At 42.7% G+C, this 23,181-nt stretch overlaps 1 protein-coding gene across 2 annotated transcripts; it reads right to left on the bottom strand.

Annotated features, from left to right (window-relative positions):
- Window positions 1-18,831: 18,831 nt before the first annotated feature.
- ccdc82 (coiled-coil domain containing 82) lies at window positions 18,832-23,115 on the bottom strand. Of its 2 annotated transcripts, XR_013935868.1 has the most exons (3): window positions 22,206-23,079; window positions 20,923-21,666; window positions 18,838-20,129 (listed from the first exon to the last, which is right to left on the bottom strand). XR_013935868.1 is itself a non-coding variant. In XM_080477408.1 (2 exons), exons 1-2 carry the CDS (start codon window positions 22,770-22,772, stop codon window positions 21,436-21,438), a joined length of 798 nt encoding a protein of 265 aa, XP_080333534.1. In that variant the 5' UTR covers window positions 22,773-23,115; the 3' UTR covers window positions 18,832-21,435. The 2 variants fall into 2 exon arrangements, 1 of the variants encoding a protein (XP_080333534.1); XM_080477408.1 differs by having other exon boundaries at window positions 18,832-21,666; window positions 22,206-23,115.
- Between the last annotated feature and the right edge of the window lie 66 nt (window positions 23,116-23,181).

Genomic DNA, 23,181 nt, shown 5'->3' with positions numbered 1-23,181 from the left:
CCTACAAGTCACAACTTTTACAGATTTTGTTAAATTTTCAAGGTAAATTCTTTCTGCAGTTCGTACAAGCTGCGATAGTTTACACAAGTTAATGGCGGTAATAGATAAACTGTAACTCCATACAAGCGATCCTATTAGCAGAAGCTGTTTTTTTTCAAGACGAGATCAAGTTTGTTCAAAGAAACTATTGAATTCTCAGAAGCTACAAGCTTATTTAGCACAAGCGACCATTATTCACACAATGTTCCTCTTTTCTCTCAAAAGCTACCGTTTGTACAAGCTGCTACCTTCTTAGCATAAGTGTGTACAAGTTACTTTCTTGTTCATACGAGCTTATATTTGTTGGTAGAGGCTGTCGAGCTCACACCGCCTCCTTTCTCCTCCACATAACTGTTTGTAGAGTCGGCGAGTACAAGCACCATTCAGCACAATCATATTCACACTTCTTTTATTATGTAAGTTCTCGTTTGATGTTCAAGATAAAGTCTTTTTAGTCGAACTGAAGTGGGTACTTTCTCATTGTGTTTATCTCCATTATAGAAAATGGGTCATGTTTTCTTGTTGTTTTTTTCAGCACACTGCTTTTCTCCTCGTTGCTCATTTCTATTACATATAAGAGTCTTGTTCTCTCTTTGTATGTTCACTGATGTGTAACATCAAGAAGAAAGACTTTGAGGATTCCCTGAAGCGCATTAAGCCCAGTGTTAGTCCATGGACTCTGACTCTGTTTACCGAATGGAACCAGGATTATGGTTCCAGCTTTTTGAACTTCATCGTTAATTTGCACTTATAAATACAAAAAAGAAATATAGAATAGGTTTCCTGCATTTTTCTCCAATGGAACGTGATTATATGCACATTGATAACATTTGGATCAAACTCTTTGTAAATTCTTATGTATTAATTGATAATTGACATTTGAAACTGCCGTGGGATTATTTCCTGTTTTCTGGGAAGGCTTGGCTAACGCAAATCCTAAACATGTCTTCATTGTGTTTTTACTTTTCTTAAAGCAGTCATGCAACTTGACATTTTATTATTTATTCTCAAGAATGTTTTGCAAAAATGCAGGTGATCTTTCTTTTGCCTGGAAAAAAAGTGAACTTCTGTAAAAAATACAAAACAACAAGAAGAAAACAGGCAGAACTTATGTCATTAAGATTATTACTCATCTCCATCAGGCACCTGATGTATTGACCTGTTGATAGTATTGATCACCAAGTGCTCGCAGTACTTTGGGAAATGTTTTGTTTCCTTGTAAATGTAGTTTGAAAAGGTTTTCCATTTGTACAGGTAGACTGTAGATATAAATATTGAGTTTGGGTTGGAGTACTTCTACTGAGCCAAACTGTAGTGGTTCTCCGCTCCCCTCATTCATCATTAAATACATTTGTTATTGATTCTTCTGCCTCATTATTTGTGTCTCTGATGTGATGATTTCTACATGTGGTGACTGTGGCTCTGATGAGGATTGTTCTTTGTTTGGAGGTTCTGCTTGTGAGTGAAATGGGTTTTCTGGGCTGATTGTTCAAGTGAGTCAAGGTTTGTGTTGTGTGGAAATGATTACAAATACATGATTGTAATCAAGTAATATTTTTGGGTGCTTTTAATCCTCTTTTTCCCAAAGAAAGTCATTTTGATAAACATACATTTTTGCTACTAATCATAACTCCTTATGACCACAATTAATTTTATAGCCAGAGGTTGTTTTGTTTTTTCCACAGAAATCTTCAGCATTTTATCTGAATTTGTTTAAACTCCAATTCCCATTGAGTCATTCTATAACAGTTGTTTTACTTGGTTATATATATTTTTAGTTGAGACTGCTGAAATGCTAAAAATGCACTTAAAAAGAAAGTCAATTTTCCATAATACTGTCTTTAAAAATGAATTAAAACGGGCAAAGTGCAGGTTGTAAATGACCTTCTGTGACGACTGCAGTTAGAAGGAGCTGCTGAAGAGAAACTACATCGGAATGCAGATCATTTTTGAACTTTTCTGGATTTGGCTTTGCACGTCGGTGCAGCACGGTGATGTGGAAGTCACTTCACAGCAGGATAATTCGCTTTCCGTGCAGAGTTTGCATGTTCTCTTTGTGCTAATGTGGGTTTCCTCCACAGTCCAGTGACATTCATTTCAGATTTATGGTGACTCCAAATGACCTGGAAGGATGAATGAGAGTGTGATGGATGTTCAGGCTGTGTCACCTTAGATCAGCTGAGATGAACTCCCAGCCTCAAGCAACCCTGAAGTAGATGACGCATTATGGAATAATCCAGTGTTTTCTCAACACCATTAATGTAAGTATCAAAACCGACATGAGACATTTTGACCTTTTGGTCCAAAGTTTCCTGACTGATGGCCACATACAGAAAACTATAGAATGGACAGAATAACTGAATAGAGGTGAATCATTTTTTGAACTTGCTTCCTTTGATCAGCCTTGTTTTGTTGAGAACTTCACTCAGCCATCAGAGCAGCTTCTGACAAAAGTCACCAGTGTCAACAATGTGATCTGAAACTCTATTATTCATCAAGTTTGTACTCAAGTAGTTCTTCACATTACTTTGTAACCTCTGTAACCTCGAATAACTCCCCTTTTTTAAAGATTGATGACGTCAGAGCGACCTTGCTGAAACTTGTTAAAACTCAGTGCTATAGTTGAGTCAACAGCAAGTTTTCACATATTTCATGATATTTTTAAAACTTCAGTCGGGCCGTTTTAAGATGAACTTGGGGCCACAGTTTAGACATTTCTTGATTTAGTTTTTAATAGAAGTCAGGATACATTCTTTAAGTTCCAAATCATGTGCAATGCTTGGCCTCTCTCTGACACTGTTGTGAGATGTTCTGTGAAGGTCTAGTTTCTAACCACTGATCTGCTGAACTGAGAAAAGCCTTTTCCAGCAGGTAGATGGTGCTGCAGCTCTGTTTTAGCCTCTTCTCCATAAACCTCCACTGTCTTTCACCTTGCTCTGTTTGAACCAGGTAGATATTTTGCCTGCAACCACAGAAGTGAGGAATGCAGTAAATTGCTATTAATGGAAAAAAATAAGGACATGCTCTCTTGTGTCGACTGTCAGGCTGAATGATAAATTGGTTGAGTTTGTGGTTATGGGGTATGTCTAACAGTTACTCTTGGTGTGTTAATGCACATACATGAAGATGCTTTTGAGAGAAGCTGGCACTTTTTTTTCCCCCTTTCTGAAGGGAGATTATGCAAGACCCTATAAGCAGCCACTGTCTAATTAACATGACGGCACTTTAACTCTCAGACTGGGGTCACCAGCTGTCGGCGCCACTACTCATTCAAGTAAATGCATGCGGTCGACCAATCAGGTTGCTCGTTACTGCGCGTAACACAAACCGGAACTCATTCGCAAGTTGTCTATTCGAGCTGATAATTCGCTATAATTTGGCGATAGTAGTGATGGACATTATACACATGTTTCAGACGGCTTTGAGCAACCCGTCCACTATATTTTCAGTCGTCTTTTCCGGAAAACGACCGTCCAAATGACGGCTGGACGGCTCGCTGTTTAAAACTGTGAGGAGAAGTGAGCCAAAGACACACACAGAAAACTGGAAAGTAATTGTGCGATTTATTTCAGCATTCAAACAATTCTGTGTAAAATGTCTGTAAAGAGCCTGAAAAGGAGGCGACAATAATAGGATGTTCTTGCTGGGTCTGGTTTCTGCAAAGGTTTTTTTCCTGTTCGAGGGAGTTTTCCCTTTCCACAGTCACAAATAAATGTGCTTGCTCATGTGGATTTGTTGGGTTTTTCTCTTTTTTCTGTTAAAAGCACCTAGAAATGACTGTGTTGTATTTGGTGCTTTATAAATAAAGTTGAATTGAATTGGGGGCGTGGTGTAATTTGCATATGGCATCACAAAGGTGCCCAATTTTATATGACATACCAAAGGCTGAAATCCTTAGTTGAAAGGCTGATGACATCACAAAGAGAAGTTTTGTCTTTGATGGAAAATTGTATGTCCTCAGCCTTTTCTCACATTAGTCACTCCTGGTGTTTTTCTTCGTTCTTGTTTCGTGCATTGAACCCAAGTAAAACAACCATGTCTTTCTACTACCCACAGTCAGGCTTGAACTCGCAGGACTTTGTCCAGCAGCTTCACCACTGGGGGAATGAGTATTGGGGTCCTCAAGTATGTGTCCCACACTACTACTGGGCACCCCACCCTACTCCGGACTGGGGCACCCACTACTGGGCACCCCACCCTACTCCGGCCTGGGGCACCCACTACTGGGCACCCCACCCTACTCCGGACTGGGGCACCCACTACTGGGCACCACAGCATCAAGACTCTAACCAACAACCAGCTCAGCACTGGGTAAGTGGCGTTTAGAATTTGAATAATTACCTGGAAATACAACTTATGACAAGTACGTTAGGTCTAGGCAGAATTTAGACCAGTATTATTGATGCTTAAATGAACATTTCATACCACCTAGCGCTGTATCCTTCTGTGGACATTAACAGTGTCTTTCCTCTCTTTCTCTGTCTCTTTGTGCCATCGACGGCAGGCCGAGCAACACCTGGAGCAGCAGGCCGAGTCGCCTGGAGTGTCCAATCATCTGGATGTTCTGGGCAAGTCGACTCTCTCTGCGACAGCTCCAGAGTTTGTCCCCTCTGGAAAGAGTCTGAATGATGTAAGAATATATGTATAATATATATATATATATATATATATATATATATATATATATATACGTACTGTTTTTATATATTTTCTTTTCTTTTACACGTGCTCACTGGGCCTCTTGTTTCTGCTTAATCCAGCATTTTGTCCTTGTTTATTTGTTGATGTGCATCAGGCTGAGCAGCAGCCAGAGCAACAGGCTGAGCAACAGTCCGAGCCGCCGCCGTCCGAGCAGCCGGCCGTGCAGCCGCCGTCCGAGGAGCAGCCGCCGTCCGAGCAGCCGGTCGTGCAGCCGCCATCCGAGGAGGAGCCGCCGTCCGAGCCGCAGCCGCCATCCGAGGAGCAGCTGCCGTCCGAGCAGCCGTCCGAGGAGGAGCCGCCGTCCGAGGAGGAGCCGCCGTCCGAGGAGCAGCCGCCGTCCGAGCAGCCGGTCGTGCAGCCGCCGTCCGAGGAGGAGCCGCCGTCCGAGGAGCAGCCGCCGTCCGAGCAGCCGGTCGTGCAGCCGCCGTCCGAGGAGGAGCCGCCGTCCGAGGAGGAGCCGCCGTCCGAGCCGCAGCCGCCGTCCGAGCAGCCGGTCGTGCAGCCGCCATCCGAGGTGCAGCCGCCGGCCGAGCAGCCGGCCGAGCAGCAGCCGCCATCCGAGGAGCAGCCGCCGTCCGAGGAGCAGCCGACGTCCGAGCAGCCGGCCGTGCAGCCGCTGTCCGAGCAGCCGGCCGAGGAGCAGCAGGCCGAGGAGCAGGCCGAGCAGCCGACGTCTGCGGAGCAGCCGACGTCCGAGCAGCCGGCCGTGCAGCCGCCGTACGAGCGGCCGGCCAAGCCGCAGCCGCCGTCCGAGGAGCAGCCGACGGCCGAGGACCAGCCGGCCGAGGAGCAGCCAGAGCTTGTCCCCTCAGGAGAGAGTCTGAATAATGTAAGAATATATATTAGGGATGTTGGTGATTTGTGAGTGATCGGGATCAGCAAATCCAGCCGATCAGCCCCGCCGATCAAAAAAAAACAACAAAAAAAAAACGAGCTGCAGAAGCTAGAAGCAGGCGGAGCGGGGCCATAGACCTATAAAAGTAGAGTTATATATGTGGTTTATGTGGTTCTGTCTAGAAGTCGACTTCTACATTTCTATGTGGTCTCTCTTCTTCTGGTTTTTTGTTGTTTGGTGAGTCACAGCGCCCCTAAAGGCGAGGCATATGTACTACATGACCTGAAGCCTCGTGTTGAGCCGTGTTCATAGTGAGGTGTGGACGGGAGTTTTTTGGGAGAAGGCCAGGGAGAAAAAAGATCATATTCTGATTAAGTTTTTGAGAGAACTATGATCAGACAACTTTTTTCAAACAGGTTTTACCACTTTGAAGCGAAATTAAGTGTTTATAATTCACATTGAAATGTAAATGTTTTGTGACAATTCAGGTCAAACGTCTCATACTGCTTTAAGGGAAACTGAAATGTAATACACAAAGAAGTTACATTAGAGCCTAAGAGCATTTTTGTTTAAGATTTATTTATTTATTTTTATTATTGTATTTGCACTTTTTTTAGTTTTTTTTATAGTTTCTATGTTAGTCAAACTGATTTACTGGGTTTCATTGTTAATTTTTTTTTTTTGCCACAAAATCCAGGTGAAGTTGTTTAAGTTAACACAAATAAGAGATACAAGAGTGCAGAGTGTAATTGTTTTTTTGTTTTTGTAATGACTGAATATAGTTTAAATAAGTTCTTAAGTCATTCTGAGAAGAATTTTGATTCAATAAGTGAGTTTTACAATAAGTTCTAGCTAAACGAAGCTTCTGCCATTAGTGCGTTTAGCTTCAGACATCTTAGTTACTCCAAAAATAGACTATTGAGTATATTTGCAATGGCAATGTAAGTATCGGATCGGGAAAGTATCGGCCGATACTCAATTCTGAAAAATCAGATCGGTATCGGGGGCCAAAATGTGTGATCGGGACATCCCTAATATTTATATATATATACTGTTTTTATATATTTTTTTCTTTTACACTTGCACAGAAGTCATTTCTGTTGTTAATGCCGTATTTTTATTTTTATTTTTAATTTGTATGTTGTTGTTCTTGTGTGTTAGGAATCGTCTCATCCTGTCGAAGAAGACTATGATAAGACAACACTCGCTGGGCTGGTCAAACACTCCCTGAGGGAGCTGAGCTCCTCAACAGACACCTTTGACTCAGCAGTTGAGTGCATGACATCTGTGCTCAACTGCTGGGTCACCACGGAGGAGCTGTTGCAGGAGCTGGTGGAGCAACTCTACACACAGGTTGGGAGACACTTGCTCCTCGTTTAAAACAATTTTTGACCACTATACAGAAACACGTAACTATATGAGGTGCCATAGTTGTTTATTAAAGTTGTTTTTTTTGTAATTGCAGTCAATTGCCAATTCCAAGTTCACCACCACTGGAGCCAGGGTGAGTAATCACCTGTCCCATCACCTGGACATCAGGCCCTCCAGCGGCTCATTCCGCCAGCTGCTCCTGAAAAGGTACGTTCAATTTAATGATTTGATCTGTGCTTATCTTGAATTCAGAGAAAAGCTTTTGACTGATGACACCCCTCATCACCATGATATGTTTAAATTTAGATCGCCATCTTTTTATTGTTTTGATATAGGTGCCAAAAGGAGTATGAAGACAGGGATGCGGCCGTCCGAGGAGACGCAGACACCCGGAATTCGTTCCACTCTTTTGTGCAGTTCCTTGGAAAACTCTATCTGCACCTGGAGGTAATAATGCACCTGTGTTGCCCCGTGTCTGTGAGGTTCTCTTTTGAAATGCTCTCAGGATTTTTTTCATCATCTTTCACCTCTACAAGAGGTGTGGCTGCATTAGAGCATTGCTTGAAATACAAAACACACGCTTCTACAAATGTTTCATGATAATATTTGAGATTGTATAAAATCTTATGAGTGTCTAAAACGTTTTTCCACCACTGTAAATACATAGCCGTTCCTATTCATATCAGAGGAAAAAGTCACAAAAAGATTGGGGTTTTTTCAATATAATAAACACATGTTTTGATGTTATTTTAAGGTTAAGAGCGCCAAAGGGACTGTGACCCGAGCAAATATTCTGCTCAGCGCTCTTAAGGATCTCCTGGAAAGCCTTTTATCGAACCCAGAGAGATCCAATGTCAGCTGTGCTGCGGAACTGCTCCAGGTGCGAAAACTGATTCAAATATGTCTTTAAAATGTTTGTATGACTGTTGAAGTTTGGGCTGGAATTCATGCAGTAAAACACAATGTGTTTGAAACTTATAGTTGACAGGAGCAGTTCTTGAAGATGCCTGGACGGCGGCCGGAAAACCACACATGGACCAGCTCGTCCAGCGCATTGAGAATCTCCTCCTGGAGGCCGAGCGCAGCAGGTGTGTATGACACTATGGTCATCTGTGTGGATTGTATGCCGAAGCTCATCATTAATCTTTTATATTGTCTTCACAATAAGTCAATTTGAGACATGAACATAAAAACATCTTTAGATGATCGTTTATCATCAAAAAACACCATAACATATTTCAAAGCGTTTAAATAGAAATGAGGATTCTATTTAATATATCCACTGAAAGTGGTCATAAAAACCAGCAGGTTGGTCACAAATTGAATGTCTGTTTTTTGTTTTTCTCCTCAGTGACGTGAGACGGATCCTTCTTGAGGTGGTGAAGTTAAGAGCCAAAGACTGGGGCAGAGTCTGTGCTGCTGCCAGCAACACCACACCAGACAAGGACTCCAACTGCTCCAGGGTCAGTGTCAACTTTGGTTCACTGCGTCTTTTTCTGCCTTCTTCTTCTGCCCAGCTCACATGCATTTCAGAAACTTTTTGTGTGCGTCCAAAGGGACTTGTTGAATGACAAATGACAAACAGTCTAGACAAGAGAACAGTATGAACTGATGAAGCCACCTGAATAAGAGGGAAAACATCTTCCAGAACCAATGACCAAGTCCAGTTAACCTGATTAAATGAGCTTGGAGACGCCTCCTGCCTGGACCAATGACAATATGTATAGACTTCATAGTCTTCTGAACTCAGTGACACGCCACAGATATGTTTTCAGTGATGTTTTCCGCTCAGCACTGAATAAGTGGCATTTAGAATTTGAATAATTACCTGGAAATACAACTTATGACAAGTACGTTAGGTCTAGGCAGAATTTAGACCAGTATTATTAATGCTTAAATGAACATTTCATACCACCTAAAATAAATGATGGGGTATTTCTGAACTCCTGCTGGAACAGTGCCATCCACTATAGCCCTGTCTTTTACAGTAGGTTGCATATGTACATTCTACATACCTCTACTCCTTCTACAGTATCCTGAACTTATCCTCTGATTTGGCTTAACAAAATAAATAAGATTAATTTGGTGCGCTTCTGATAATAAGTATGGAAATGTGGCCTGAGACTTTAGTCCAGAAATAGTAATACTGGGATTGTGTCTATAAAGTAAAGTGCCTTGATTTTGTGAAAGAAATTCAAGCCAAAATCTGCTGCATTAATTCGAACCTTACAAAAAAAATGAAACAAAAGAAGTCTAAAGTAGAAGTTTTCTTGATTTTGAAGAAGAGCACTGTGACTTCTTCCTCCCTGTGTCCTTCTGTGGACATTAACAGTGTCTTTCCTCTCTTTCTCTGTCTCTTTGTTCCATATTGTATTAATTTCTTGATTTATTTACTCTCCCTTTCTCTGACCTTTCACTGCATCGTCCTGAGCCTTTCCATTCCTCTTCCTTCATTTACTTTCACATTGATCCTCCATCCTCTGCTTGTTTCCTCCAGTCGTCTCCTCCATTGCTGTCCTCTCTATCTGACCACACCTCACTGGGCTCCTTGTTTCTGCTTAATCCAGCATTTTGTCCTTGTTTATTTGTTGATGTGCAGCAGGCCAATTTATTTTTATCTTTAATTTGTATGATCTTGTCCTTCTTGTGTGTTAGAAATCGCCTCATGTGGATGAGGAACATAGCAAGGCGATGCTCGCAAACATTCTGCTCCACTTCCTGGGGAAGCTGAACGCCTCCCCAAGATCGTTTGACTCCGAGGTGAAGCGCTTAACCACCGCGCTCAACACCTGGGTCACCACGGAGGAGCTGCTAGAGGAGCTGGTGGACCAGCTCTTCACACAGGTTGGGAGACACTTACTCCTCATTTAAAACAAATTTTGACCACTATCACCTCCGACAGAAACACGTAACTATATGAGCTGCCATAGTTATTTATTAAAGTTTTTTTTTGTAATTGCAGTCAATCGAAATCCCCAAATTCTCCACCACTGCAGCCAGGGTGTGCGATCACCTGTCCCATCACCTGGACATCAGGCCCTCCAGCGGCTCATTCCGCCAGCTGCTCCTGAAAAGGTACGTTCAGTTTAATGATTTGATCTGTGCTTATCTTGAATTCAGAGAAAAGCTTTTGACTGATGACACCCCTCATCAGCGTGACATGTTTAAATTTAGATCGCCATCTTTTTATTGTTTTGATATAGATGCCGTCTGGAGTATGATAAAAGGGATGCGGCGGTCCGAGGAGACGCAGACACCCGGAATTCGTTCCACTCTTTTGTGCAGTTCTTTGCCCAACTGTACCTGCACCTGGAGGTAATAATACATCTGTGTTGCCCCGTGTATGTGAGGTTCTCTTTTGAAATGCTCTCAGGATTTTTGTCATCATCTTTCACCTCTACAAGAGGTGTGGCTGCATTAGAGCATTGCTTGAAATACAAAACACACGCTTCTACAAATGTTTCATGATAATATTTGAGATTGGGTAAAATCTTAAGAGTGTCTAAAAACTTTTTCCACCACTGTAAATACATAGCCGTTCCCATTACATTTATTCATATCAGAGGAAAAAGTCACAAAAAGATTGTTTTTTTTTTCACCATAATAAACACATGTTTTGATGTTATTTTAAGGTTATGAGTGCCAAAGGACCGGTAACCAAAGCCAACATCTTTTGGAAAGGTTTAAAAAACATTGTGATCAGCCTATTATCCCACCCCGTGCGATCCAATGTCAGCTGTGCTGCGGAACTGCTCAAGGTGCGAAAACTGATTCAAATGTGTCTTTAAAATGTTTGTATGACTGTTGAAGTTTGGGCTGGAATTCATGCAGTAAAACACAATGTGTTTGAAACTTATAGTGTACAGGAGCAGTTCTTGAAGATGCCTGGACAGCGGCCAGAAAGCCCCACATGGATGAGCTTTTCCAAAACATGGAAAATCTCCTCGTGGAGGCTGAATGCAGCAGGTGTGTATGACACTATGGTCATCTGTGTGGATTGTATGCCGAAGCTCATCATTAATCTTTTATATTGTCTTCACAATAAGTCAATTTGAGACATGAACATAAAAACATCTTTAGATGATCGTTTATCATCAAAAAACACCATAACATATTTCAAAGAGTTTAAATAGAAATGAGGATTCTATTTAATATATCCACTGAAAGTGGTCATACAAATCAGCAGGTTGGTCACAAATTGAATGTCTGTTTTTTTTTTTCTCCTCAGAAACGCAAAGCTGATCCTTCTGGAGCTGGTAATGTTGAGGACCAAGAACTGGGGCAGAGTGCGCGCTCCAGCACCTGCCTTCACCGAGGTCCTCTGATGCCACCATATTCAGAGCGTGATGCTTTGGAATAAAGCCTTTAAACAAAGTCTTTCTGTCAGGAGTATTTTATTGAGGCCTCAAGACACACCAACAACACAGTCACAGCTGAGTCTGCCTTAGAGTGTGTCCTGTGCAGAGTTTGCTCTGAGCATTTTAAGGAAAACAGAAGGGAGCATAGATAATAGACCGTAGATAAGGTTTGTACAAGGACAGCACAGGTACAAGAAACATTTCAGGATCCTGAGAAAAAGCTGAATTCTTCAGTGGCGGATAATAATTTTCCATAACAATTGTTCAGAGCACCCAAAATACCACGATTCCTTTTTAACAGACCAAGTACAGATCATATAGTATGTACCGTGAGTATTTATGGAGGACTGAGAAGGTAGAAGAACAGTTTGTCTTATAATTGCAAGGTTGCAGGTTCACTCCCATCTCCCCCTCTTTATATGTCGAAGTGCCCTTGAGCAAGACATTTTACCCCAAACTTCTCCAGATAGTTGGATTGAGTGTGCATGTTGACCATAGCATGAAAATCCATGTCCTATTTGAACTGACCAGGAAGAGGAATAATCTCTGGAAGGCTTAAAGGCCAAAGGTCCAACACACAATAAATTAAAACGTGTTTTATCTAGTTGTGGCACCAATTTAAGATCAGTAAGTTTCATTGAAAGTTAGAATTTAAAGAGCTGGGAAGCTCAAAGCTTAACAAAGAACTTCATCAAGGATGTAACTGATAGTTTGACATTCCAGTCACTCTACAATTTGAACTTATTCCAACCTGTGATTAGATACTAATGAGATGTGTTCATACTTGTTTAAAAACAATAAAAGTTTAACTGCAAATCAATTCAAACAAATGTTTTGTTCCAATTCAATGCAGGTGAAAAATACAAAGTTTATGACACTCTACACATTGTAGAACAGTTTTACTTTGTTTTCCTATTCACACAACAAAAACAGATCATTTTCCAACCAAGAGGCGCCTTTCTTAGCATCGCATGTTATGAATTACATCATTTCTACGGTTTCAAAAGAAAACAGCAAGAGCTGACATGCATTTCAGAAACTTTTTGTGTGCGTCCAAAGAAACTTGTTTAATGACAAATGAGAAACAGTCTAGACAAGAGAACAGTATGAGGTGATGAAGCCACCTGAATAAGAGGGAAAACATCTTCCAGAACCAATGACCATGTCCAGTTAACCTGATTAAATGAGCTTGGAGACGCCTCCTGCCTGGACCAATGACAATATGTACAGACTTCATAGTCTTCTGAACTCAGTGACACGCCACAGATATGTTTCCAGTGATGTTTGGTAACTCTCAGCATCGTCATGCTTGTGAGATTGTTGAATTTTATATTTTTCCTCTGCTCACTCCACATGTTTCAACGGTACCAGCATTTAAGTGACGAATACATGCCGACTATTGAAGAGTGGCACACACTCCCATTCACATCTCCAGGCACTTGAAAGTAATCAATTATTGAATCCAAATGTTATTGGATCCAATCTGCATGTTTGCAGAATGAGAGGAAACTCTTACACACAGGGAGAACATGCTGAACACGAAGGCTCCAAGGCCGACCCGGAGCTAGTTTGGTGTAAACAAACTCAGCATACACAGTAAAATCACCTCATCAGTGACATGCTTACATGTAATCTCTTTTGAAATAGCCTGCAATTACATGGACTGATCATTTGTACTGAATAGGCTTTAACAGAAGACAAAGCATTATTGAGGTGGTCTAAAGCTTTTTAATGACTGACAGCTTCCCTTCTTGGTTGCTTGACAGCGGCCTACACCTCCACAGTGGCTCATTGATGGTGTGACCACTACATCCACTCAAGGGAAAACAGAAGAGGTGATCATTTGACACCTCCATGGAGACGGCCCATGTAGAGAGTAGAATAATAGTCAGCACGGCGAGGACCTCTCGCTGGCTGAGCAAACAGTCGGTGATTGTTTCTTCAAGTGGCTCATTATGAAAGCAGCATGTGGATGGGAGAGTTTTGTTATAACTCCGAGCACGTGACTCAGTTTAAAGCAGAGCTGCAAGGACCGAATTATAAACTTGATCTGTTTCAAAATTTCGGGTACAGGAGGGTTCCACGATCTGGGAAGGAGGAGCACTTGCTGTCAGAAACGTACACCGACCTACTGCTGTTGGTATTTTCATCTTTTTTGGAAGTACACTTAGTTCCTGCCTTACACACACAAGTTTTTTTTTCTCTTGACGTGTTATATCACTCTCTCACATCAAAAAAGAAGTTTGCATTAAAACGTGGTCCCTTATTTTCCATAATTTCTTGGAAAAGCATGACATTCCACCAATCAAGAGATTGCGTGACACTATTCTAAATTTCAATATCTAAACATGTTTCTGACAGTGTAGCTGCTTTTTTTAAATGTTTCAACAGAGAAACATTAACTAACTCAGTAACCTTGAAGATCCTTCACACTTCTGCTCCAGTGAGATTTTCTGAAGATCTGCAATTGATGTAACAGTGTGTTTACTTGTCAAACTACTGCTGGTTTTAATCAGGTTTCATTCAACCATATTTAAAGATGTGTGAATAATGTGCTATTTTATTCATTATACAGTGAATTTGTGATTTCTGCCGACAGTCCCAAAACCTCCCATCCATTATCTCTCGCGTATCCTTTTCACGGGGGTGGCAGCCTGAGCACGGTCACCCAGATCACATTGCACATTGTGCCCGGCGTGGGATATGAACCCACTACCTTGAGATTGTGAGTCTCATGCTCTACCAACTGAGCTAGCCAGCCAATTCTTAACCCTAAGTTGTGAATATGAGTGTGTGGTTGTCTGTCTCTCTGTCCTGTGAAGGACTGGTGACCTGGGTGTACTCTGCCCTCGTTCATAGATCGCCCTGTGCGCCTGAACAGAAAAAAGCCGTATAGAAGATGAATGGATGGATGGATGTTTATATATATGTTATTATGCTTTGTTTTTAGTGGTCTGGCCCAGTTCAATTCAATTTGGGGCTGAATGTGACCCCAGAATTAGAATGACCCATGGTTTATTTCAGATTGACAATGTATTATGTTGTTGTTGTTGTTTGGGGTAATAAGCACCTCATTACTGGCTTACCTGGTGTTTGTACAGTTTTATAATCAGTTTTATAATCGGCGCTCTGAGCCCGGACGCCACGAGGTGGTTCGAGAGATGGCAGAGGGACGTGACGAACGAGGAAGTGAGATGGAGGAAGGGGGAAGGATGTTTGAATGTGAGGGGAAGGATTGGAGTACGGCAGGTGGAAAGAGATTAATTCGGACAAAACGTAAAAAAGAAGAGGCGACCAAAGACGGAAGAAGTGAAGATAATTACTCAAATTCAAATAGTAAAAGGGAAGAAGACAGAACAAAGCAAATCAATGAATACAAAGTAAATCAGAAAGAAGCGTCATTCTGAGATTGCAATCCGATCAAATTTACAAAAGTAATAAAAAATACAATCAGAGAAGTTAAAGATGTAACGGTGTTAAGAAATGGATCACTGCTGATCTTTTGTACAGATGGAGCGCAGCAAGGCAAAGCATTACGAATAAATAAGATGGAAGGCAAAGGAGTGACTTGTTGTACTCCTGAAGATAAAAGAGGAGCTTTAGGAGTCATTACGGGTCCAGTATTCCAACAGGAAAGACAAATGATGAGATTAAACAAAACATAAAAGGTACAAAGATTCTGGATGTAAACAGACTGAAGAGGAACAGAAATGTTGAAAAACTCAACAGTTTATCAATAATGATGAGATTTAAAGAACAGGTGCTGCCAGACCGAATATACATCGGGTTCATGAGCTATGGAGTGAGACGGTATATTCCACCACCACTGAGGTGTTTTGAATGCCAGAAATACGGACACATAGCGGCAGTATGCAAAGGTAAGCAGAGATGTGGACGGTGTGCAGGTCTACATGAATACGGGATGTTTGAAGAAGGAGCAAAACTGAAGTGTTGCAACTGTGGAGCGGAGCATTTGCCGGCTTATCGAGGCTGTGAGGCAGGAAGAGAGCTGAGGAAGTGCAGAGAATCAAAAGTAGCACGGGGAATATCATACACAGAAGCAGTGAAGACGGTGGGGACAATCAGACAAGATCCAGCAACAAATGCAAACATTGCAAAGAACAATGGACCGTAAAGGATGTACTAAAAGTAAGGATGAGATGTCAACAGTGAGCAAGCATGACTTCATCCTGTTTATGGTAGAAGTGATAAACTGTACAGCTCAAACACATAGTCAGACTGATAAAATTAAGATCATTGTGAAGCAGAAAAGTATCTCAACATTAAAGACATGAGGTGGGAAGAAGTGAAGGAAGTATTAGCTGGAGGAACCCCCAGCTCTCAGGCATGGCCTGGAGGAACCTGATGGCACTAAGCATACTACAATGGAATGCTCGACGGTTGCTAGTGAAAGGACAAGAATTCAAAACTTTTGTAACAGAAATATCAGAAAAGCCACAGGTTCTATGTATCCAGGAAACTTGGTTAAAACCACAGTGGGACTTTAAAATAGATGATTATGTTGGACCAAGAAATGACGGGATAATAGAATGGGAGGAGGGGTAGCCACATTTGTAAAGAAGGGGATTAATTATAAAATGGAGAAAATAAGTCAGGAATATGAGTTAATATTTTTCGAAGTTTTTTTTTTTTTTTTTTTTTTTTTTGTCCTTTTGTCATTTTTTTTAAACTACAACATTTTACGGTCTATGCAACAAATAAAGCAGTGATTGTGTCACAAGCTCAGCTTTTCCTGATTACACTTTGATTAGATTCTTTTTTTTTTTTTTAAAAACATACAACTGCTAAGCAACACGTACATCTTGAAGGATTTAAAGTTTCAACCACTTTCCTCTCTCTTTTTATTGTCCTGTAAACTGCTGAGAAGCCGGTTTCTTTTGAGCTCAGAGCTGCTGCGATTCTGCTGGTTGATCTGGATTTTTATTCTCAAAAGAGGTTCAGGAGAGACAAAATGAAAACCCCTCAAATATTTGTGGGGAGAAAAAAAAAAAAAGAATAAGGAAAAACCAAAAAAAAAAAACAAACACCCGCTGTGGACATTTTGGTCTGAAAGACTCGTCTCCCTCTTTCAATTGCTGGAAATACTCAAGGAACAGATCTGATATATATTTATAAATATATACACATCTACATATAAACAAAATATAAGCTTTATCTTATAAAGCGTTCATGTCAGTAATCGTTCTACGTGGGCGATTCTCGTCTATCCTGCAGGGTGGTGAGCGTGCACGTCCTCCACTTTATGGCTTAAGATACCCCTCGGGTCACCGGTCACAGTAAACTAAAGAGGAGGAGGCGTCAGACTAAAGACAACAGGAGGATTTATATTTTTTAACTCGGGACATTTCTTAAAAAAACTAAACAAAAAAGAAAAAAAAAAATACATCTTTCTCATTTTCAAAATAAGTATACCAAATTCAATATCCTGAAAGCATTAGGCATATGTTTATAATTTTTTACTTAAATACCTAAAGAAAAAACGAGATTACATTTCAGTTGTGAAATCATTCATGATTGAATTCTTGTGTATCAATAAAGACACCGAAGCAGCAACAGCACTTCACATGATGCACAACAAATGCGTCAGTCATCAAACTATACAGGGCGCGGAGCTCATGTTCCGATGAGGCCACTTGTCAAAATAGCAGATACGTTCCTGTTCATATGTCTGAGAAAGGGTTGCCACATCTTATTAAAATGGACTGTTCTGGAGTGGGCCAAACATGTTAGAAAGTCAAGAGGGATCTGCTCCATTATTATTCTGTACCAGCCAGAGATTGCGGGGCCATTGTGAGAAATGCAACGAAGTATTAGATTCTTTCAGGTCAGCGAATTAAACAGCTTTGTATACTGTGTTTTCATGACACAGTTGTTGGGGAAACCAAGGAGAAAAGACATCGGGTCGAGATCAACTTTTATCCACAGCATTTTTTGCAGTTCATGAACAACGGGATTCACAGTATTTTGGTATTTTGGGTCAGGACCAAAGACAATGAACGGGGTCTCCAGTGTTCATTTTACACTGGGGACACATTGGGGAGGCGCCAGCTTTGAATTTGGAGAGACGAGCAGGATATAAGTCGGTTCTGTGTAGTATTCTGAGTTACTGGACCGTTTGCAGATAGGTTTTTTTCTTTTTTTTTAATTGTTCCAAATGACTTCCCACATATCATCTGTAATCTGTACACCCAGCTCCCTCTCCCAAGGCTCTCCCAATTTATACATATCAACCTCAATGCATCCATTCAGAATGTTATACAGCACACTGATAGATCAATTGTTTCCCAGGCAGAATATGTGTTTTTCTCTATCAGAGAGAGTGGCATGATTGAGCAGGGTTGTTTCTTTCTTAATAAAATCTCTTTCTTGGAAGAAGCGATAAAGATTGTTTTTTTGGTTTACTATCTGATTGAAGGCCATAAGAGTGTTATTCTCATGTAAGTCTCCGAGGGATTTCATACCCTTTAAGTCCCACCGTGTGAATCCTGAATCCAGGACTCCCGGCAGCAAATCAGGGTGAGAGTTGATGTCCTTCCAGCTCTTCCCTCAAGACGCTGTGCCGCTTTCCAGGCCTTGAGTGTGTTAACCGTCATCGGGTTTGAGCAGCGGTCTTTAATCATCTTCATGTCTTTCGGGAAGGGCAGATTTGACAGCGGGTATTTGGACATGGACGTTTCAATATCAAGCCATACTGACGAGGAGTGTTGACGGGCTCGTCCAGGACATGTTGCAGAAGGGCACTTAATTGATATTTTCTAAGTTTGAACAAGAAGCCTCTTTTTGCGCCAAATAAAATAAAGGAACTAAACCAACCATTTATTATCCAAATAATTTTTTGAGTAAATAAAATGGGAATCATTCTGACTGGATAAAGCAGATGTGGGAGAACATTCATTTTGGAGGAGTGATGAATATGCCCAGATAGACATCTGGTGACCACCTGAAAGGAAACGTGGCAGGAGAGACAGATATGCAGCACTGGTTCCCTAAAGGCGTAGCGTCCCGAGTCAGCAAAATGAATTTTATATCCAGAGGAGGTACCGAATTGCTTTATAATATGGATTAGGTGTTGTACTGATGTTGTTGGATTGGACAAGAATAATACAACATCGTCAGCATACAGGACGAATTTATGCCACTTCTGTCCAATTTCAACTATTACCGGATCGTCTGAGCCAGTGGCTTTCAGTCCCTTTGACAACTTTAAGGAAACAACAGACACTTTTAATTACTCATTTCCTACATTATAACAAGTATTTGGTTTCACTTTAATACAAATATAAAGCGTCAAATAAATGAGAGTCCAGTTAATTCAGATTTTGTTTTAAATGTTAAGTTTAAAAAACTAAACCCAGCATTACATATGATGTTGGTGATGAAGAACAGACGCTCTGAAAATATAAAAAAAGAAACATTAAACATTAAAGAAAAGTTTAAACCCTTATAGGTTTCAAGAATTTCAATGGATGTGCAACGAATCCAAAACACGCGAAAGCGTCTTTGTTTGAATTCCGGTTTATTTTGTAGACGTTCCCGCAGGATCTCAAAGTGAATGTTGAAACACAATCTGCAGCTCAAAAAGAAACTTTATTAAGAAAATGTGTTTTAAACACAGCATGTTTGTCTGATGAGCTTTTTTTACAGCCACGGCGAGCAGAGGAAATAGTAAAACGATAGATTATTAACCACAAACAGGGTTTGGAAACAGGAACAAAGTAAAACTCTTTAAAAGCTGCAGCAGGTGGTTTCAGATTAACTTTCTGTAAAAAAAAAAAAAATGGAGCCAGAAAAAGACCTGGAGGGTGTAATCCCCCAGGAGATGGGTGCTTTTAAAAGACACACAGATGTCAGATGGTTTAACCACACACACAAAAAAAAAAGACCTTTTTTAAAGCATGCTAATATTTGTGTGTCCGTGAAGCCGGACTGCAGTGATATATCATATACTTTAATATGTTCAATTCTGTTTCCTTTATAAAGCATCAAGTGAAACAGTTACACCAGAGTACGTGAAGGTCAATGCAAAATAAATAAATGAACAGAATGAGCACAATAATGTGAAAGAAGGTTTTACATCTTTACGTTAAGGAGGTGAAACCAAACGGAGATTCTAACAAACCTCGTGCAAGGTTCTGAAGCTGATTTGGGGAAAGAAAAAAAGTTTTCCTTTGACTCCTCTTTCCAAACCTCATTCTCACCAAAACAAAGCGGCGATCCTGAACCTGCTGCAGGTTCCTAATCGTCCGACAGAAACTAACGTGTGAGCTCAGACTTCATCAGTTCCTCAGCTGCAGAGGACAGAAGAGGAAGGATAAAGAGAAGAGGGGGGGGGGGCTTGGGGGGGTTATATTTTTGTCCATTGAAACATGAATGAAGCGCCGTCACTGATCCAGAGGAAGAAATAGAACCACACATAGAACTCTCAGTTTCCTCTCAGCTCACATCCACAGACGTTCCTCCATAAACAGGACGACTGTTTAACAGAAGACTTCATGGACGAGCGGCTGTTCAAGCTTCAGGCTTTTCCTGAAGCGTCGCAAAATCAGGCAAAGTTCTCAATTTTCAAGTTTCACAAACTCATCTGAGCAAAATGTCCCTCCACGCGGGAACGACATCAGCCGAGTGGATCTCCTCACTCCCCGCCGGGTGTCCTCCAGGAGGTGGATCTGGATCTGGATCTGGATCGGAGTTCACATCCTGGTTCCTCCACACAGGCAGAGCGTTCCGTCTGTCCTCCCAGAGGCTTCTCAACGTCTCCGTTGGTGAAGCACGGGGAGCTGGACTCTTCACCTGCGCTTAAAACTCTACAGACAAATGTGGCGAGTGGATCATTTAATGTTTCACACCTTTCAGCTTTTTCATATCCTGACAGGCCAAGAAGGTTCAGACAGACATTATGAAGACATTATGAAGACATGGGGCGACGGTTCAGACTGTTCTTATCAACACAGGGGTTCTAGGAGGAGTGTCACACACACAGTCCGGTCGCACTTCCAACTCCTGTCGTTTTCTTTTTGGTTTATTTGTCAACTTTTGACCGGTTGAGAGTTTAAATTGGATTTCTTTTCTAAAGTTCTACATTTGAAAGGAAAATGGGTCGAGCTGTGCATCTGAGACGATGAAAAGAATATTATGAAATGTTGAAATGCCCCTTCAGCACTCTGAGGCTGATGCTGCCGACGCGGAGCTTCGGCTCCAGTCTTAAAGCCGAGCCCCAGTCAGAGAGACGTATCCCACGGGCCAGTCGGAGCTCCGATGGGCTGATGTCCGGCAGTCGGGCCATGTGTGTGACACCCCGCGTCTGTAATGGAGATGTAGTGACCACAGAAGTCTGTTCTGACAAGAGGAGGAAAACTTTAAAACGACATTTGTGACTTGGGTGGATTCGATCCTTAAAGTTCAGCTGCAGAAACGCACCCCGCTAAAGATAAAAGAGAGTCTGACCTGAACTGTTCAACTCAAAGTATCATCAGGACTGTCGCTGCGTATAGAAAAATCTGTAAATACTGCAGTACCCAGAATCCTCTGGTTTCAAACTCCATGCAGAGTTTTACATTCAGCACATTTCAGGGGGACGAAGGCCACTGGAGAACGAACCTCCGACTCTGCAGCTCCAACACGACGAGGCGGGAGACGCTCTGGGACCACCCCGGACCGCAAACATGGGAATAATCAGTTTGGCACGCTGTGATCACAAACAAGGTTCAGCAAGGTGACTGAACGTCCAGGAGGCTGACGACGCCAACAGCACTGAAGCTGCTGACGGCGGGTGGAGGTGGGGGTGAGGCTGCACACTTGGAGCTGGTGTCACCGGGACTTTTTGTGAAATAAATAAACCTTATTTGTGATCACACCCGACCGACAACGGTTCTATCGGACTGAGGTTCAGGACAGTTGAACAGACTGACGGCGGATCACCCAGAATGGAGAGTCAGAGTCACATGTCAGGTCCCGGCGGCCGTCCACGTCCCGTCACGTCTTGTCTCTACAGCAAAAAGATTAAACCACCAGACACTTGGAACTGTTACACCTCCTGGTGTTCTTTTTCCATTCGAAGATCTTCAACACTGCACTGACAATTTGCACCTTTCCTCCAAGTTTAGTCTGGTTTCACTCCGAATTCTCTTCCTCTTCCTCTTCCTCCTCCTCCTCTTCCTCCTCCTCCTCCTTCTCTTCCTCCTCCTCCTTGTCGTTCTCCTCCTGTGCTTCCTCCTCCTCGTCTTTCTTGTCCTCTTTCACTCCTCCATCAGCCTTTTTCCTGGCGCCAGCATCGTCGTCTTCATCTCCACTGGCTTTATCCTCATCCTGAGTGTCTTTAGACTCCTCCTCTTCATCTGCAGGCTGAAAACAAAAAAACCGTGACAATTGTATTCATGTACTCATTCATGCAGCTTTAGAAGTTAACATTTGGACTAACTCAATGTTTAGTTTTTTCCTCCTCTTCTTGTGAGGTCAGCTACATGATTCTCTGGGAGCCTGAAGATCTATGAGACAGTCTGTGCTCCAAGTAAAAAAATGCTTTTAACTGATGAGGGAAGAGTGTTACCTGAATGCTTTTATTTTGAAGGTCTCTATGCTCGTTTATGTTAGATTAAATTGGGAATGCAACCAGAGTTTCTGAACCTGAGTTTTTGCAACACTTTGTTGTACGTGGACTGTAATGAACGTTATATCAAACATTATGTCTCGGTTTTGTATCTTGTAATTAATTTTACATAAGTTTTTAAATAAGAAAAAAATAGTGATAATATTAGGTTTAAGGAACCAAAATCTGAGTTGTGATCTGAAGAGTCGATTCTTTCAGTAAGCCGCGCCAGAAGAATCGACTCTCCTTCCAGAGACAGCCCGGGGAGCTCCGGGCTCCGGGCTCCGGCTCGCACCTGCTTCAGGCGGCTCCTCCTGCGGTTGGGGACCCGGGCCTTCATCCTCCGGGACAGGGCCAGCAGCTTGTTGTGTCTCTGCCTCCTCTTCACCTTCTCCGCCTCCTCCCGCCGCTTCTCCTCCTGGTGCTCCGAGTCCGACTCGTCCTGCCGCTGCAGCCGGCTCCGCTTCCGGGGAAGCACCGTCTTCTTGGATGGACTCCTGCTCAGCTTCTTCTTCTTCTTCTTCTCCTCCACCTCATCATCATCGTCCTCCTCGCTAGAGGAGGAGGAGGAGCTGTCGTCGCCCCCCAGGAACGAGCGCTTCCTGCGGGCAACCGAGCGGCTGTCGTCGCTGGAGCTGCCTCCGGACTCGCTCCGCTCCCGGCCCTCCTGCTCGCTGTCCTCCTCCCGGGAGCTGTGGAAGTCGGACTCGGACCCGGAGGAGGAGGAGGATGAGGAGGAGAAGGAGCCTTCGTCACTGTCGTCCAGGATAGAGGCGGGCAGGCCGATCTGTCGCTTCTTGGAGGCGTCCACCTTGGTCTTCCTCATCGAGGCGAACATCTTCCGCTTGTATAAACTCTCCATGGCGGCTGGAGGTTCCGGACAGCTGGGACATGAACCGGGGACGGGAGAGGACCGGGGAGGGAGGACCCGAGGACCGGAGAGGGAGAACCGGGCGGCGGTAAACAAGCTAACTCAAGCTCGCAGGTCAAAACAACGCCAGCATGTCGGAGCCCAGTCCTCCAACTGAGTCCGCGGAGCTCCTCGGGCAGATTTAAACTGAAGCCAGCTCACCACAACGTTCAGTCGGAGCGCAGCGCCGCAACCACACGGACATTTAACAGGTTTTTATCCCCTTTTCAGCCTCCGGAGCTCCAATCTGCTTCTGTTATTGTTGTTGTACACTGATTATTCCACGGAAAGCACTTCCGCCGCACACCGCTGCAGCGCCACCTGCGGCGGGGCACAGGTACTGCAGGCAGGAGGCCGTCCT

Source organism: Lipophrys pholis, assembly GCF_963383615.2.
Source record: "Lipophrys pholis genome assembly, chromosome: 12".
In the NCBI taxonomy this organism is placed as follows: Eukaryota; Metazoa; Chordata; class Actinopteri; order Blenniiformes; family Blenniidae; genus Lipophrys; species Lipophrys pholis.
This window is presented reverse-complemented; position numbering and strand designations above follow the sequence as displayed.

Excerpts from the sequence above, each read along its gene's own strand:
- ccdc82 (XM_080477408.1), bottom strand. The coding sequence starts at position 22,772 with ATGGAGAGTTTATACAAGCGGAAGATGTTCGCCTCGATGAGGAAGACC. Across the intron at positions 21,667-22,205 it reads GGAGGAGCCGCCTGAAGCAG|CCTGCAGATGAAGAGGAGGA; the intron begins GTGCGAGCCGGA and ends TTTTGTTTTCAG.